Genomic DNA, 19,647 nt, shown 5'->3' with positions numbered 1-19,647 from the left:
TTTCCATCCAATTTATTTTCAGTCTTAAGTGATTTATTTACTTCTCTAAACCCCAGTTTCTTTATATGTAATATGATGAAAATAATCTCTTTCTTCCCTTTTTCTGTGGGTATAGATAATATGTGTGAAATTGCCTAGAATAAATCCAAATACACATCAGCTATTTCATAAATGTAGATAGATCTTCCTTCCTTTTTGATGGTATTACGATTAACACATTGGTGGTATACTTCTGGTGGTAAAAGTATATCTGTGACCCAGGTACACAGAAGATGTAAATATTTGGGCTTAAATGGTCGTTGTTGCTCAGCAGTACATATTCTCTCATGAAGTGCAGTTAAAATAATACCCATCAGAGAGTTCAGAAACTTGGATCCCCTGGCTGGCTTTGCCTCTAAATATAGCTGTGTGACTTTGAACAAATCCTGTAAACCATTTTGGGCTTCAGTTTCCTAATATGCCAAATCTAGCCGTTGAACTAGATGGACTCATAAATTCCCTTCTGGCTCTAAAACTCTATGGCTCTCTTCTTATGATTCAATAGACGACTTTGGAATAGAGCCTGTCAACTTGCATTGTGGTTTGAATTCTTTTCCTTCTGGTTGTCATGTTCTATGAATAAATTTCCTTCTCATCAATCAGCTCGTATAAATAGCATTCTCTGCTTAATACTGTATATCCTCTAATCTGGTTTTCTGTTTCCTCTGGTCCAGGAGTATTGCCTTTTCTCTTGATGTATGTGAGCCAATGTTCAGACCTGAAATCAGGGGAAGGGTTTTACTTCTCAGCCAAAGAAAAACAAGACTAAGTTTTTGTTTGTTTCTTTTTAATTTTGATGGAAATATAGTTGATTTACAATGCTGTGTTAGATTCCGGTGTATAGCAAAATGATCCAACTTTCCATACATAAACCGTCCGCCTTTGATAACTACGTGCTGTGCTTAGCCGCTCAGTCGTGTCTGACTCTTTGCTATCCCATGGACTGTAGCCCTCCATAAGCTTGTTATTTATGGATCAAGACTAAGTTTTAATGATTTATACAGATTATTCTAAGTGAGATGAGATCAGGGCCTTGGGAAGTCCCCATATGTACAAAATACATAAAGAACTGGTGAATAAAAGTACTATCAAAAGAGAGAGGAATTGTTTCACAGCAGTATCATGTTGTACAGTTTTGGGGAAAGGACCCTGACATTTTTCTGGGAGATAAGACCTCCCACTTCTCATTATATGCTGTACTCAGTCCAGTTCAGTTCTGTTGCTCAGTCGTGTCTGACTCTTTGCGACCCCATGGACTGCAGCACACGAGGCTTCCCTGTCCATCACCAACTCCCAGAGCTTGCTCAAACTCATGTCCATTGAGTCACTGATGCCATCCAATCATCTCATCCTCTGTGACTGTGACACCCTCATGACTCTCAAGAGTCTTCTCCAACACCACAGTTCAAAAGCATCAATCCTTTGGTGCTCAGCTTTCTTTATAGTCCACCTCTTACATCCATACATGACTATTGGAAAAACCATATCTTTGACTAGACAGACCTTTGTTGACAAAGTAATGTCTCTGCATGTTAACATGCTGTCCAGGTTGGTCACAACTTTTCTTCCAAGGAGTGAGCATCTTTTAATTTTATGGCTGCAGTCACCATCTGCAGTGATTTTGAAGCCCAAAAAATAAAGTCTCTCACTGTTTCCATTATTTCCCCATCTATTTGCCATGAAATGATGGAGTCAGATGCTGTGATCTTAGTTTTCTGAATGTTGAGCTTTAAGCCATTTTTTTTTTCCACTCTCCTTTTTCACTTTCATCAAGAGGCTCTTTAGTTCCTCTTCACTTTCTGCCATAAGGGTGGTGTCATCTGCATATCTGAGGTTATTGATATTTCTCCCGGCAATTTTGTTTCCAGCTTGTGCTTCCTCCAGCCCAGTGTTTCTCATGATGTACTCTGCATATAAGATAAATAAGCAGGGTGCCGATATACAGCCTTGACCTACTCCTTTTCCTATTGGGACCAGTCGTTGTTCCATGTCCAGTTATAAGTGTTGTCTCTTGACCTGCATACAGATTTCTCAGGAGGCAGGTCAGGTGGTGTGGTATTCCCATCTCTTTCAGAATTTCCCATCTATTTCATTGGCATCCACCAAAATTCTTGGAACTACAGCTTGATTTATGCCATTAATGGAAACTATTTTTAGAATATTAGAATTCAATTTGGTACCAAATGTTTATAGTGATTGTCTTTTGGGAAAGACTTGCAAGTGTCCTATGTTTGAAAAGTGATTTGGCTTCTCTTCTTGTTAGTGTTTGTGTGTGTGCATGTTTTTCCATGTAGTGAATACCAATACTATTTTTAAATTGGAGATGAAAACAATTTTAACTTTGAAAATTATCTTAAAAACCTGAGGTATAGAGAAGACGAGTGATAAACAGGGACTTAGGAGATGTGGGGTCATGTTACAGCTCTATCACTACCTGAGTGATCTGGAAATATTTTTTTAAACAAACACATAAAACTGCAACTTATAGATTTTGTAGTCTGTCGTTTTTAGTATTCTGTCTTTAGTGCCAAGTGTAGTGTGTCGGGGCGGGGAGAAAATGAATATGTATTTTAGACAATGAAAATCATTTGGATGTGGTATTGTGCAGTAAATTTTGGATTCATAGTGTTTTCGATACAAAGTTGGATTTCAATCCCAGCTCTGGAGCTGTTGCGGTCAGTGTGGGTTCGGCTCAGTTTCAGATAGCTCCTCGTTCCAGCTTACACTTCTCGATATCTACAGGCCCCTTCCGGTGTAGTCGGTGTTTTCTACAGGGATTTTAATCAAGGTTCGTAAACTGAAACTTTTTTCTTCATTTGTAGAATATGATTACTTACTTATACTTCATTATTTGGATGTTCTCTAAGTTTGAATAACAGATAATATAGTATCTGTCATAAGGTAGTACATGATAGCTCTTATTATGTTTAGTGAATTATATAAATGATCAGACTGGACAAAGTCAACAGCATGGTGATCCTATAAAGAATTGAGAGGGACTTTTCTATTGTGATTAATAATTTTTTAGAAAAGAAGTCCAGAGTTAAGGTCCACAACTGTTTTGTAAGTACGCAAATCATGTTTGACACAAATACATGTCTCCTAAATATCAAATAAAAAGCATCTACTTGAAGTTTCAAATGGAAGCAGTGACTCCATTAATTTGTAGTCATATCAGCAAGTATTTCTTCATTCAACTAATAATTATCAAGCAGCCACTAGATGACAAGATCTGAGGGATTTCGGTCTATATTCGGGATATAGGGATAAATTACATGATCTATTCTGTTTGAAGTTCACAGTCTGATGGAGGAGACAGTCTGATGGAGAGAGGAATAACAAAATAGGACAGTAGCAGTAATAATAACAGTAAAAATGAAACTAAGTACATAGCATTGCTGCCAGGTAGACAAAAGAAATTAATTAATAAAAATAAAAATAAAAAAAAAATAAAATGAAGTCGATTGGGAAGACAAGTCGGTAGAATAAATCCGATAAAATGATTTTCTTTAAGCAAAAAAAAAAAAAAAAAAAAAAATGAGTGAAACTGAGTTTTAAGCCTGTTCAACTTGGGACGGGAAAATAGCCCCCGATCCAGAAATGTTGTGTTTGTATGCATATTCTTGCCCCTACTCTTGGCATACACCATCTTATCAAAGGACTGCATGGGTATGCTTTACATGCTTTATAACTTCAGTGATTGAGATTGTTAATAATAATCCTACTTACCTTTCAAACATATACATGCACATGCCTTGTCCTTCAGTTTATGTTTTCAACTTTCCTAGGCATGATATTCTGTACGTAACTTAAGAAAGCTATTAACATTTGGAATGCATTGTTTGATTCCTTTAATACAAAGATGTTTCTGATCCATTCTTTAATTATCTGCTGAGATTTCGGAGTCTTGGGTAATTTTAATGTTTAATAGACTTTTAAGCATATCTCAACATTTTATGTGATGTTTAAACAGAACACTGTTTTGGTTAAAGGAGAACTCAAAATACCATTTATACAAACCACGGACTGAAATTGTGAGACTTTAATATAATAAAGGGAGAGGTGATCCTACCCGTTATTGAATGCTAAGCAGCAGTTTCTTTTTTCTACGTATCATCCCTGTGTATTCTCTTATAGGTACATTTTGACTTGCGAGTGTTTTTAAAAATCAGAATGAAAAATTATTATCAGCCTTTAGAACTCCTGTAGCCTTTCGTTTCTTGTTCTGAATGATGATGGCTCTGCACACAGAAAACGCCAATCACCTAGAATAGGAGCACCAATGAAACAGATTGCATTTCTTATTGTAATTTAAATAATTCCAACTTAAGAGGATGATTGTTTTTCGATTTTTGTGTATTTTGGTTAGCACACCTTCTGAGAGTTAAACTTTTTATCAGCTTCAGAGTTTTCAGCTTAACGTGTGTTTATTAGTATGTTTGGTGTTCCTTAATTCACTTCCCAAAACACACACTATATCAATTTTCTAATGAAACGTCTGTAACTTATTTAACAGAACAAACATGTTAAAAGTGAAAATTGAAGTGATTGTACAGAGAATCAGAAGATTTAGTGCAGAGCTCACGAACTGACCCCCTTGGGGCACAAACCAAGTGGTAGTTTTGTTCTGTTTGGCATTTATCATCGCAAGCCCACAAGAGCCTGTCCCCTTAAATGGGGAAACAGCCCAGCAAAATTGCCCATTTTTCAGAGTTATGTTAACCTGTGACCCAGAGGCCTATGAATTTTCAGGACTTGGTTGAGAGCCTCCGCAGCACTCCTCGAAGACTGAAGACCGAGAGATCAAATAACCATTGTAAATTAAACAGGTTCTCAATTCACATACACAGAGTAACCGACATTATTACTGTAGTTAGCTTAACTAATTGCATTAAAGAGATAGCAACCCTATACAAGCAACTAAATGTAATGGAGTTCCATATGTGATAGAATAAAGATAAGGTAAATATTTTAGAACAGTGCTACAGAAGCAGTCGGTTCTGCCAAAGAATATGTAAAGCATTGCAACAGATATTAACCTTTGAGTTTTAGGAAGAGATAGGACGTTGAGGTTGGAGGCTAGAGTGTCTTAGGGAGGGAGTAATTTCAGTCAGAGACGTTCATCTAAAATAAAGACACTGATAGAAAACTACATGGAGTAGCCTGATGCCATTGGGGTACAAGACAGGCAAATGTAGAGAGAAAATTCTAGAAAGTAAGGGTAGGGGCACGTTATGAAAACCCTTGGGTATCACTGAATATCACTGAAGATTTTTGGTTAGGATAGTATTGTGATCAAACATGCTTATTAATAAGATGATACCATCCTTGAAACAGATGGATCAAGTTGGAGTCTGGGTTTTAGAGCACTGGTTAGAGCAGTGTTTTTCAGTAATGCTTAATAAATATTACAGCAAGAAATACAACTTACATCATGATACCCTCCTCCTGTTGCTTCCCCAGCTGCTGTCATTAATGCTACACACATGTGAATCTGAAATAAATTTCCATAAGATGATGTGCATGGAACACTGCCATGTTCTGTTATAATCCATCTTATTCTTCATTCTTTAAAAATTGCAGATCAATTCATGATTCATCAATTGTTATAGCTAAGTAATAATTAATTCGGAAATTATTCCAGTGATAGTTCAAAAGCATATGGTGGTGCCTAAGCTTTGAAAATACCAATAAGAATAAAGAAGAGAGAATATACTCAGGAGAAATTTTCTGAGATGAATTTTTAGGGCCTTATGATGAATCAGATACAGAAGATAAAAGAATTGTGGAGATCAAGTCCTTTTAGTCCATCAAAATGTGACTTTCTGCTAAATGGAGATAGAGAAAGACCCACTTAGAATAAATATGATGTAATTAATATGAGATTGCCTTGGCCTGCCTTGTGATATTAGCAAATGAAACATTCATTTTTATCCACGCGTGGTACGATACTTTTCTGAATGCTTGGTGAGCATCAGAATACCTGACTCTTCTGAACATTATATCCACCGTCTTTCCAGGACCATGTGTCAAATAGATTATATATACTAAGTAAGAAATCATCGTTTAATCTTGGATCAAAAGAAATGAAAAGAAAAAGTACATGTGTAGTTTAGAATGACAAATCAAAATGTTTTTGTCTTCTTAAACAAGGAAGTTGTGTCAGCATGATGTTACTATGACAAGTTTGCTGGTATCATCACTACATGTTAGAAAATTAAGTGTGTTTCCCACCACCACTGAACGGTCATGGGGCAGTTAGTTTATTAACACTATGAATTGCAAAGAGAAAATGTTATAGTTTTTCTGCCTTGGTTTTCTGGCCTGAGTGATTAAAGTATCAGCCGTAATATTTCATGAATGCTGTTTCTTTCCTTTTAATGTACAGCATAATTTTTAAAAACATAAATTCCATGCTGAATCAGTTCTTCCCTCTGTAAAAAAAAAAATAACAACTGCTCAACAACCCCTGATAAATGGAGTGGTTCAGTTCCCTGACTAGGACAAGAGGGCTGAGAAATACATCCTAAGTATCTTGCTTGGTTTTCCTTGTCTTAAATATTTCCAGTAATGAATTTTTACCAGAAAAAAAGGAATTCCTCAACAGGAATTTTTTGCCAGAATTTTTTCTTTATACCCCTTTCAGAAAAGTTAAAATGATCCTTCACTTTTAATTACAAAGGATTGATTTAGAGTGTATGCTTAATATTCATTTCATATGCATTTTCAAGAAACTTACATTTATAATTCAAATAAATATTAGTCTTGCAACTGTATATATTCACTTTTGTGAAAAAGAAAACAGTCACATGCATGGAAATTCATTTGATTTAAGCACAGTATGTTCATTCTTTGGCATCCATTTCCTTCTCCCCCCACCCCAGAAAAAATCTAAGTTTTATTGAATAATATCTGTGCAGTTATAGCAAATTTGCCAAGTGGGTAATGCTATTTTGATTTTGACTGAAGTGTGGGAACGACATAATCTATTTCTCTGTTACATGGATTGCTGTCTTCTAGAATGAGTTTGACTTTTTTTCATTCTGTGATTTCCCTAGAAATAATATGACACTGTTCTTCCCACCCTTGCCAGTAATATAAACAAATCTGCGTTTGTGAAAAGAAGCCTCTTTTCTACTTAGTCACTTAGTCATTTTCATGATATGTGTCATTTGCATTTATTTCTGTCAACGTGAGGACTTTTATTCATTGTTATCAGCAAGCATAACGTACGATGTGTATTTCTGGGTTTTTGTGTTCATCTACTATACTGAAAATTCAAATATTCAACATGATGCTTCATCTCCATTTCTTACACTTTGCCTTCTACATAATAATATACCACGTATAAGTCATCGGTTAACCCTAGGCTTCATATTTCAAAAAGTGACATCAGTTAGCTATTTAATCCTTTGACTAGCATTTTTTAATATCTTTTCTCTCATGAGAACTGAGGTGTAAGTATTGTTTTCCTGTGTTAGATTTTTAAAACCCCTTTGTTCAATCACTGCTCAATGTTTGGGGAATGTCGTGACTGAGTGGCCTTGTAGAATATGCTTAAGACCAAATGGTAAGGCATTCTTTTCCTTACAGGAAGGTTGGGTGAAAGATGAACCTGTAGAGATTTTCACTGATTCTGAAAGAAATCAGTGTGGAAATAGTGTCAATGAAAACCCCTGTCCTGGAATAATTTTTAAATAGTTATGCTTTTATATTCTATACACTGTGTCCTTAGACTTGTTTCTTCATCACTTTGACCTAGTTCCTCACCCCTCAGTTCAGTTCAGTTCAGTTGCTCAGTCATGTCTGACTCTTTGTGACCCCGTGAATCGCAGCACGCCAGGCCTCCCTCACCCCTCGGTGGAGATAATACCACTCCTGACCTCAAAGTATTGCAAAAGTATTGGCTTCAGTTCTGCCACATTCACCTCAGGGAAAGTCAGAGAGGCTAGGGGTTGCATGTTTTGGCTTCCCCTAGCAATTTTGAGAAGGTAACCACAAAGCCTAGAACAAAACCAGGTATTAGAGATTCAGTGTTCTCTTGACTCTTCAAGGTCAAAAACAGGCTGGGATCATATCAATGTATGACAAAACCCACTGGAAAAAAAAAATAATAATAATAAAAAAAGAAAGAAAAAAAAAAAAAACAGGCTGGGAGCAGGTAGGAACCATATGCTTCCTCCAAGGGCAGAAAAGAGGTCATCTCCCATTTCATGGTTAGTTGACAACTGTGGTTCCAAGGTAATAATGGTTTGAGTTAAGGGATTTCAGTATTAGTACAACAAAATACACAGTGAAATTGGCTAACAGAAAAAAAGGATGTGTTTGTAAAATTATGTGATTGGAACTTGTCTGGACTTTAATGTGAGAAAGAATAAATAAAGATAAGGCTGTAATCCACTTAGTTGTTGTTAACATCCTCCTGTATCACAGTGCATGCTGTTTCACCTCAATATCTCAAATGACTAGTTCAGTAGGTCGCACAAAGGTATATAACACACACTGTGGGATATGTAAACATGTGGCTAATTGGGCATTTTCTTATTCCTATTACTAATAATAAATGTCAGGATCATATTTTGGCCAGACTACATCATTGCCAACTAGCACAAATAGTAAAATAGCCAGAAAATAATTTGAGCAATGTGTTGTATTTGCACCATGAACTCTTAAGGCATATCTGTTGAACTTTTGAAAGAGGGACCTCCTAGTTGCTTAGACTGTTCAACTATAACTTAAGGGAAATGCAGAGAATATTGACAAGTCTGAAAGATGTGTCTTACTGGAGAATTAGGTGGTCTTGAGCGATTATCGTGAAATAAACACAGCTTTCCTTAAAAATTAAATGACTTAAAATTAAAATGCATTAAAGAATATTTTATATGGCTGTGAGATAAGTGAAAGTGCCTTCAATTCTACATAGAAGGACTGTTGAGAGGGCATCACATCTAGCTTGAGATCACAGAAGAAATTTCAGAGGTCTAGGGTAGAAATGGAGCCAGCTGCATTCCCAAAGGTTTTCAATCAGTCTTGAAAATGAAAGACAAACAAATTGAAAATTGGGCAGCTTTGAGTAAGCAGTGAGTTTGGCCACCATACCTAATTCTTAGATATGGTTTCATGTTTTTGATATGTCAAAATAGTGGGTCAGTATAAAAATTTGGGGCTTCCCTGGTAGCTCAGATGATAGAGAATCTGCCTGCAATGCATGAGATCAGGGTTCCATCCCTGGGTCGGGAAGATCCCCTGAAAAAGGGAATGGCAGCCCACTCTAGTACTCTTGCCTGGGAAATCCCATGGACAGAGGAGCCTGGTGGGCTACAGTCTATGGGGTCGAAAAGCGTCGGACATGACTGAGCAACTAACACACACACAAATTTAATTAGGCTAAAGAAGCAGAACTTGAGTGCATTAAATATTCTTGCATACTCAGTAGTTTTGACTCACAGAAATCCATCATTTAAAAATCAAGCGCTCTTCAATTTTATAAGATTAAGAATAGCGGGAAATAATGCTTCATAAATGCTTTCTTACCCATTCTGGCTACTTTTGATTATTGTAATCCCTGAGAAGATTTATTAAAAAAGAAGATGAAGAATGTGTGATTGCATACCTATTTATAATCTTGCTCAATCAGCACCATTGCTACTGGTAAGGCTGTGAAGTTCACAACAAGTCGGCTGAATTGCTGGGGTACAACACAGCTGGTTGGTTATTTTGGCTTCCTTAACACTTGCCCTGATTATGTGACATTCAGTTAATTATATGACTAAATATCTAATCCAACCACAGAGAAGCTAATATGCTGGCCACATGTGGACATGATGCCAATCTTTCCTTCCAGTAAAAACTTAGGCATAGGCACTCCAAACAAAAAGAACAAGTGGGCTTGTGGAGCCAGCATAGTCTAGATGTTATGGTGTGTCCTTCTGTCATGCTATTTTCAATACTTCTACTTCCATCCTTCGCAAAGCCTGATTGGGCTGTGCTTGGGTCCTAGAAACTTTCCAGTAAAGCTCAGGTAGACTGATGATTCTTTGATCGCCCGGTGCCCTTTTGGTTTGCATCACAGCCACTTAGCGTTTTTGACCTCAGATACATTAGTTCCCTCTTGATCACCCCTGTTCTCCAGAAATCTTGTTATTCTCTTAGTTTCCATTTATTTCCAAGGTGGAAAGTCCCTGTCTTTCAGCACCCAGCTTTATTGATGACTGCCTTATTAACTCTTCAATAACACCTGGCCAGACAGTCCTGTTTCAGAAACTGAGCTGAGGCTGTTCTTAAAAGAGTGGGTGTTTGCAAACATGAGATGTGGAGGGGCTTTTAAACATGTGATAAGAAAAAGCAATGAAAAGCATAAACTAAACTAAAGTCATTTTTTTTTTCCTGAAAAGATAATTCATTGGGAAGTTATCTTGGCTCTCTTTAACAGGGTTGGCTCTGATTACTTGTACAGTTATAGAGAAAATGACATTTATAGATATTGTTTTCCCTCTAATAGAATCCTCTGAAAAGGATGGCTGAGGTAGCGTTACAGCAGAAAGATCCGTCTGAAGCTATCTCCCCAGACAGGAACATGTTAACTGTCATGTTAGCAAGTGCTATCTATTTTTTCCCTAAGGAAGGGGAAGTGTCTGTACCCGTGTTGTTCAGAATGTGTTTCCACAGTTTCCAAATCCATCTTATAATCAGCTTGGTTAGAATTTTAGACTGTTTTTGAAGCTGATGTGGAGCGCATTTTAAGACTTTAAAAATAATCATATCCTTAGTCTTCCGTGAGTTACACTGTAAGATGTTCAGTTGGCTTACGTTCACATGTAGCCGTTCTTTCCCGGGCAATCCCATCACTCGTATTCTTACTGGGAGAGGAATGAGTAATAACTGGTCTCCAACAGTGCATGGATCATGGATGGAGACAGATAAATACTCTATCACATAATCTAGTGGGTATAATTAAAGTTACATGACTTGAGATTATTTCTAAATAATATGATGTGTTAACTTTGTTTTCTCTCAGTAGCTCAGCCTAGATAACAGAGACTGCCTCATTGTGTGAGATAAAAGATATCTGTTGTGTTAGATAAGTGTTGTCAGAGATCTAGGAAGTAATCAGATATATTAATTAAGAGAGATAAGGAACGATGTATAAGCCAATAATTTTAGTAGAACACACACTTTACTTTCTAATTAAATTTAACTGGTTTGAGAATTTAATTAATGTGGAGAAATGCACCAGGTAGAGAAATGTGAGAAACTTTCATAATGCAGTCAAACCTGCAAAAATACAGCAAGAGGAAATTAGTTTCTCTTCCCTTCACTTGAAAGGCTGATGTAAACAACCAAAAAGAAAAGAAAACAAAAAAATCTGTGCATGTGAGAGTGTGTTTTCATGAACGTATAGATTCAAATTATTTTTTTCCAAATTAGCAAACTCTTGTTTGTTGAAAATCTAATTTTTCACTGATCAACTAGTTAAAATGTGTCCTTTTTTTTTTTTTTTTAGCAACTTAAACTATTGTAAAATTTAAAACCTGTTTTTTAAGTTTCATCAAATCCAGAACTCTTTGTGACAGAATCGAAGTATCACAAATGGAAGACAAATTCCAGGTGCTTTCCAAAGCTTTCTTAAAATGCAGAAATCAGGTTACAAGAATAGAATCAGAACCAGGTACTTCGTGAGGCCCAGGAGCTCAGGTGTTGAGAACAGGAGTCCTCCTCCACAAAGGGCTCATGTCTGATTAGAAAGGAAGGCAGGCATTTTGAGGATGTCCTCAAAAGGGACAGAAAGATATCTGATCCCTTGGTAGAGGATTTTTCTCTGGGAACATCTCGAAGAAGCATATTAAATGCAGTAACTCCATTTTCTTACTTTTCCTCCCCATTTAGGCCTAGGGAAAGCAATTACAAATAGGTTTGTGAAAAATGTTGGAAGGAGTTGTATTTTCCCCTTAACCTCAGGGTACAGAAAAGCCATCTCCACTTACGTATGTTTAGAAACTTGTTGAAATGACTGAAGCTTGACAAATGGTGCAGGTTAGACTATCAGGTCAAGTGTGTTTTACTTCCTTCTAGAACAGCATGTGGTTTAGACTGCCTGTTGCATGGCAGAGCTCTTATGAATTTACCATCATAAATTCCCCTATTAGGAATTCATATCATGTGGTTTTATGAAGATAATAGCAATGAATATTCTTCAACAACAGGTTGTGTTAGTATAAATGACAATTTGAGCCCCACTATAATCCTTATTGAAGACAATACTGTATTCCTGAAAGTGTGATGACTTGCTGAAAATGTAATTTTACCAGTCAGGTTATCTTTTTTTCCCTACCTGGTTAAAAAAACTAAAAAACAAAAAACATGCTCATTCTGTTTTTTTCTTTTCTTGAATGCCATTTTATAAGTGAATGCTTCATACTTACTTTTCATTTGTCCATTAATGTTTTCCCTCTTCAGGTGTAATCTAGCCCCTGTGGTGGAGTTTGCTGCAGATGTGGGAACTAAATCAGATTTTATTACCATGAATCCATCAGTTGTACAAAGAGCGTTTGGAGGCTTTCGGAATGAGAGTGACAGAGAAAAATTTGTGCATAGACTTTCCATGCTGAATGACAGTGTCCTTTGGATCCCTGCTTTCATGGTCAAAGGAGGAGAGAAGCACGTGGAGTGGGTTAATGCGTTAATCCTTAAGAATAAACTGAAAGTGCGGACTGCCTATCCATCACTGAGACTTATTCATGCTGTCAGAGGGTAAGTGTCTGCAAAGGACCAGTCTGTCCTTGGCACAATGGTGCATATACCTACACAGTTTCCCTAGACCACAAGGAACTTCAATAATTTTTATATATATATGTATATGTTTCCATTGTTTTATAATGGCTGCTCTGTTTACCAACTTGAATTTTATTTACCTACTATTTTATTTTAGTGCGTCTCTTCTTTGAAAAGGCAAACATATGATCTTGGCACTTATTTCTATCTGCTTATGAACAAATTACTGATTTTTATATTTTGCTGTGTTAAAGAATAATAAGAATTCATAGTATAATTGATGAATTTGGGGTAAAAACTGTGAACAGAAGTGCTAAATAGCTAGTGGGCAATGTTGTGGAAGCTTAAATGTTAAATGTCTGTAAGAAGTAATTAAATCCCATCTGTAGTTAAGAGGCCAACAAGTGATAAAGCTGACTGAGATAATATGCCTTAATGCTTCCCCACTAAAGTCACAGATGCCATTTTTATGGATTATGTCAATATTTTCCTTTTATTAATACAAGCTCAACAGAAAGACCTCAGAAGTAGACTCTTGTTTCAACGTGGCAAATAACCAAAAGGCTAAATTCAGTCGCGTATATATATGTATATAACATGCATAACACAAATATAAGCAATACTGTATATTTATTAGATATCTACTGAATGTCAGATACTGTAGATTTAAAATTGAAGAGCTGATCACTGCTTTAGAGGAATGCATAGGCTTTATGGTAGAAATAGAGGCCTGTACAGTGAGCTAAGGCATAAACAAATGATAAGGGGGAATATTGGCTGAAGTGTGGAAATTGTTCCTCATGTTAACAAAGAAGTCCTAAAAATCTAACAACGAAACTAAACTTTTAATGCAAGAAGTGATTTTAAGAACTTTAAAGTGATTGTCAGGGGAAAAAAGAAGAAACCAGAAGGAAATCTTATTGCATCTTTAGAGCAAGTTGAGGCCAGAAAATAATTGTGTTGTAAATTTGTGTGATAATGGAGTCCATTGTGGTGCAATAGGATACAAAATAACTTTTGTGATCTGGTTCGGAAGATAATCAGTTTTATCCTTCATGAAGCACAATTAGATATGTGAATTTAGGAGATTAAATCTTGTAACTGCAGACTGTATTGGCAAGGAGAAGTGCTAGAGATACGAAGACCATACAGGCTTTTGGTTAATTTACTCATAAAATGATAAAAATGTAGAGCAAAGTCAGTGGACATGAAAACGATGGGCAAGTTCAGGGTACCAATTAAACACAATGGACAGAAGTCCCAAAAGAAAAATCTTTCAAACTCAAGAGTTAAAAATAGCTTACTTTATACACTGTCATTTGGACTGGGCTAAGGTATTTTCGGTTTTGTTTGTTTTGTTATTGAGATAATTGCCTTCAGGAATTTGCCATTTCTTTGTTTAAACCTTGAGACAGGTTTTTTTTTTTTTTTTTTTTTAATTGTTATTCTGCACACAATTAAATTGCATTCTTGCAATAAGATCCTGGTTATTCAGCATTCATTCTCTTGACATCTGGCATGAAGTTTCAACAAAGATAAAATACATGCATTTAGAAGATAAGTAATTTTTTTAAGTTACTGATTCCTATAATTACAGTTTGAGTCTGAAAAAAGAGATGTGTTCTTAATAGAGAGCAACTTCGTAATGTGTTGTGCTAGGAGCATATCTTTTTAATTTTTTAATTTTTTTATTAATCACATGTATTGCCAATATTTTTTCCAGTCTGTGGTTTGCGGTTCACTCTCTAAATGGTGCCCTTTGATGTACAGGAATTTAATTTTAACAAAATCTAGTTTGGTCTATATTATTTCCTTCATTTAAAAATTGTGATAGAGCATACATAACAAAATCTACCACCTCAACCATTTGTAGCGAACAATGTAGTAGTATTAAGTGCATTCATTTTGTTGAACAACCATCACTACCATTCACATGCAGAACTCTCTTCCTTTTGCAAACTGAAACTCTTCATCTATTAAACAATTGCTCCCCATTCCCTTCTCCCCCCACTCACTGGCAGTCACCATGCTACTATCTGTTTTTATGATTTGGACAACTGTAACTACCTTATATAAGTGGAATAATACAGTATTTGTCTATTTATGACTGGCTTATTTCACTTAGTGTAATGTCCTTCATTGTTTCTTATAATTTTTTTTTAAGTTAGAATTTGTTTTGTCTGACATTGGTATAGTCACTCCTGTTCTTCTATTACTGTCTTTTGTTTTTCAGTATTTTGTATGTCTATGCGTGCAGTGAAACATATGAATTTCTTTCTCATTTCCTTTGTATGTATTCTAGAGCTATTTTCTTTGTGGTTACCATGGGGATTTCATTTGAAATCTTAAAGTTATAACACTTTTATTTGAATTTATACCAGCTGAGCTGGTTTGCTTCTTTTTCAAACATTAGTAACATACAAAAAGTTCTGTCCACACTAACTTTCCACTGTTGGTGTCACAAAATTATATTTTTATCCATATTAATGTGTTGAAGTTGAGTATCACTGATTCATAGGAAAATAAAGAACTCACTCTGTCCTGTCTTACACACACACACACACACACACACAGTGTAGCACATACATATACATATATGCATACATATACACGTACGTATATGCACACCCATACATATACACACGGGCTTCCCAGGTGTTAAAGAACCTGGCTGCCTGCCAGGCGGCATTACAGATGTGGATTCGATCCCTGGGTCAGGTCGGGAAGATCCCCTGGAGGAGGGCATGGCCACCCATGCCAGTATCCTTGCCTGGAGAATCCCATGGACAGAGGAGCTTGGTGGGCTATAGTCCAAAGGGTCTCAAAGAATTGCCCACGACTGAAGTGATTTAGCATGCACGCGTACACACACACCAGTGATATCTTATTAAGATTAAATACAAATGTTTTTAAGTACTCGATTGTAGGAAACTAATAAAATTCAAGGTTACTGTGAATGAGTACTTTTCCAATAGACTATTTTTAGTGGTTTTATGTTCACAGAAAAATTGAGAAGATGGTGCAGAGATGTTCCGTATACTCCCTGCCCCTACACATGCATAGTCTCCATGGTCAAAATCTTCCACCAGAGCCCTACATTTGTTATAATTAGTGGACCTGGATTTATAGATCATCATCACCCAAAGTCCATACTTTATACCAGAGTTTACCCTTAATTGTACATTCTATGACTTTTAACAGATGTGATATGACATGTATCCACCATTATAATATCATATAAAGTTTCCTTGTCCTAAAAATCATCTGTGTTCAGACTGTTCATCTCTTTCTCCCATTAAGCCATAGCAAGCATTGATGTTTTCACTTTCTCCATAGTTTTTTGCCTCTTCCCAAATGTCATATTGTTAGAACCATACAGTATGTAGCCTTTTCATATTGGTTTCTTTCACTTAATAGTATGTATTTAGGTTTCTTTCATATCTTTTTACTGCTTGATACCTCATTCCTTTTTTAGGGCTAAATAATGCTTCAATGTTTTGACGTACTAGTCTATTCATTCATCTATTTCTTCTAAGTTTTAGCAATTATGAACAAAGCTACTAAAAACATATGTGTGCAGGTTTTTGAGTGAACATCGTTTTCAGCTTGTTTGATTACTGGATCTTATGATAAGAGTATGTTTGGTGTTGCAAGAGACTGATAAACTGTCTTCCAAAGTGACTATCATTTTACACTCAAACTAATAATGACTGAGAATTGCTGTTGTTCCACATCCTTCTCTGCATTTGGTGTTTTCAGTATATATTTAGGTGATTTTGGTCATCCTAATAGATATATAGTGGTACCTTCTCTGGTAGCTCAGTTGGTAAAGAATCCGCCTGTTATGCAGGAGACCCCGGTTCAATTCCTGGGTCGGGAAGATCCACTGGAGAAGGGATAAGCTACCCACTCCAGTATTCTTGGGCTTCCCTTGTGGTTCAGCTGGTAGAGAATCCACCTGCAATGCCGGAGACCTGGGTTCAATCCCTGGGTTGGGAAGATTCCCTGGAGAAGGGAAAGGCTACCCACTCTAGTATCTGGCCTGGAGAATTCCATGGACTGTACATGGGGTCGCAAAGAGTCAGACTCGACTGAGTGACTTTCACTTTCAATTGTTGTTTTAATTTACATTTCTTTTACAACATATGATGTGAAGCATCTTAGAATATGCTTATTTCCCACCTGCATCTCTTCTTTAGTGAGATGTCTGTTGAAGTCTTTGGCCCATTTTTTTTAGTCAAGTTGGTTTTCTTATTAGAGAGTTTCTTTGTGTATTTTGGATAACTATCCTTTATCAGATATGTCTTTTGAAAATATTTTCTCCCAGACAGTGACTTGTCTTTTCATTCTGTTCCCATTGTCTTAATGAAGTCTAGTTTATCAATTATTTTTTTCATTGTGCTTTTTGTGTTGTATCTAAAAAGTCATCACCAACCCAAAGTTATCTAGATTGTCTTAAGAGTCATCATCTAAGAGCTTTATAGTTTTTGCATTCTATATTTAGATCTATCATCCACTTTTAGTTAATTTTTGTGAGAGGTGTCAAGTTCTTTATCAGGATTCATTTTTTAATGAGGATGGCCAATAGTTCCAACACCATTTCTTAAAAAGACTGCCTTAGCTTCTTTGTATTACTTTTGCTTCTTTTTCAAACATTAGTTGACTAAATTTTGGGGGGGGGGGGGTCTATTTCTGAGCTCTTTAACTGTTCCATTTAATCTGTTTTGTCTGTTCTTTGCTGACATCATATTGTCCTGAATACCGAAGCTTTATGGTAAGTCTTGAAGTCAGGTAGTGTCAGTCCTCTGACTTTATTCCTCCATCAATATTGTGTTGACTACTCTGGGTTTTTGCATCTCTGCATAAACTTTGGATTTATTAATTTATTCCCTAGGTCCTGGTTTTTCTTTCTCCATTTACTGACAACAGCAAAACACTTAATCAGAGGAATGGTTGAAATAGGGCATTTTCAATAAGTTAGAATCTAGATAGAATTACATATGGTTAACAACAGTAAATTCATATAGCCTTTTTGCATTTATTTTAAACATAGAAAGTACAAGACTTTTTACTAGTTAGTTCATCAGTCTCCTCCTTTTATGTTTGTCTTATTCACTTTTCTTCCATAAACATTATACATATAAAATATCTCACCATTTTCTAAACATTTTACTCCAAAGAACAACAAAGTCAAGCTTCTGACTACTAGTGAAGTCAGTGATATGCTTTCTTTTGACTACTGTACTTTAGGTATTTTTGACAAGACTTATTTTGTATTCTCCAGAAAGAACTTAACTTGCTACTTTCATGCTTACACATCAGGATATTTCCCCTCAAGGTCAAGTTCTCAACTGTGGCCTGGGGTATAAAAAGTAGCCCTAAATTTACCTTTCACCTTTCAAGTACCTTGGAAATTTGTACACATGATGTTTGTGAAAGGTTGTTTCATTTATGGAACTAATGAAATTAACACACTGATTCAGGCAGATGTGGCATTTCAACATAATATTTGTACTCTATAAGTTTACCGAGACTCAGAAAGAAAATAAGGAAGTGGGAATACTGATGAAACAGAAAAGATTCACATGATATGAAACCATGAGCAAACGCCCTGAAGACATGTTCTCTACGTATTTTTTCACATGTCTCTGAAACCCTGTGGTTAATACAATTCAGGAAAATAGAGAGTTTTGTATCGTCTATGGATTATTAGAGTTTGTTTGTCTCAAGAGAGGGCTTTCGTGCAGTCCATCCATTTTATGGTGCATGCCATCACAGTGTTAAAATGGGAAGCCTCTTCCAAGTACTGCAGTTACAAGTAGAAATTATATTGTCAAGCTTCATGATTTAAACTTTTCTTCTCTGAAAATTATGATGGCTTACCAACTTTAAGCATCAAATTAGTTGTACGTGTTTTAAAGCTCTGAAAATATAACCATCAATCATAAAACTTGATGATGGTTTTTAATGTGTGGTCATTCTTCCTAAGTCATGTTAAGTGAAACAGGAGGGGAAACGATCTCTATTTTCTAATTTTGAAACAGTCTTACAAAATAATGAGAGTAGTCTAATGGGGAAAATTAAAAAAATAACTATAATTACAAATTAAAGTGCATACGTCAGTGTTACACTGGTTTGGGATTGCAAGCTGTTCATTTGTATTTATTCTGAAGCTTCTCATGTCTAATATTCTTATTACTATTTTGTAATTTCCCTTGTGAAGAATGGAACAATTTTCCTAAGACTTCAAGAGTGAAGAGGAAATTTTGAAACTTTAAAATGACTTGTTGAAACTTTAAAAATGTGATTACAAAATATAAAAATCAAGGTTTCTTCTTTATATATTGATAACAAAATTATCAATGTATAACCTGAAATCTGAAAAGAATTTAACCTAATAATGTGATTTAATATGCAATTGAATTATTCTGTAAGATATATTAAATATATTTTTGCAAAATATATAATATTAGACAAAAATTTCTATTTTTATAATTACTATAGTTTGATTCATGATAGTCAAGTGCTGTTTTTAATAATGGGATGATTATACTTTTATTTTCTCATTGTTTTTATCATTATGTCAAAGAAAATTAAACAGTACTTAAAGTAGCTTCTCAGTTCCACTACCGACTACAATGGATAACTTCTTAAGAATTCCAGGCAATAAATAAATGAAATTATATTTTGTATGCATAAATATGTTATATGTAAAGTGTTCTAGATTAGAATCATGTGTATTTTCTGCAGTTTCTTTTGAGTTTGTACTTTGAAGAGTTTACTTTGTAGTTCTCAACTGTATTCCCTTAGAATGTGCTTAACTTTGTTCAGATATCT

The 19,647-nt window shown here is 35.6% G+C and overlaps 1 protein-coding gene across 1 annotated transcript in view; it reads left to right on the top strand.

Moving 5' to 3' along the window:
- Positions 1-19,647, top strand: part of ST8SIA4 (ST8 alpha-N-acetyl-neuraminide alpha-2,8-sialyltransferase 4) — a 99,012-nt gene that overhangs the window by 28,290 nt on the left and 51,075 nt on the right. Inside the window, exon 4 of the mRNA XM_061152079.1 lies at positions 12,496-12,789. Coding sequence (XP_061008062.1) covers positions 12,496-12,789 — 294 coding nt within the window. The remainder of the gene's footprint in view (positions 1-12,495; positions 12,790-19,647) is intronic.

Source organism: Dama dama, chromosome 9 (genome assembly GCF_033118175.1).
Source record: "Dama dama isolate Ldn47 chromosome 9, ASM3311817v1, whole genome shotgun sequence".
Lineage (NCBI taxonomy): Eukaryota > Metazoa > Chordata > Mammalia > Artiodactyla > Cervidae > Dama > Dama dama.
Note: the sequence above shows the minus strand (reverse complement) of the source record. Positions and strands in the feature narration are given on the sequence as shown.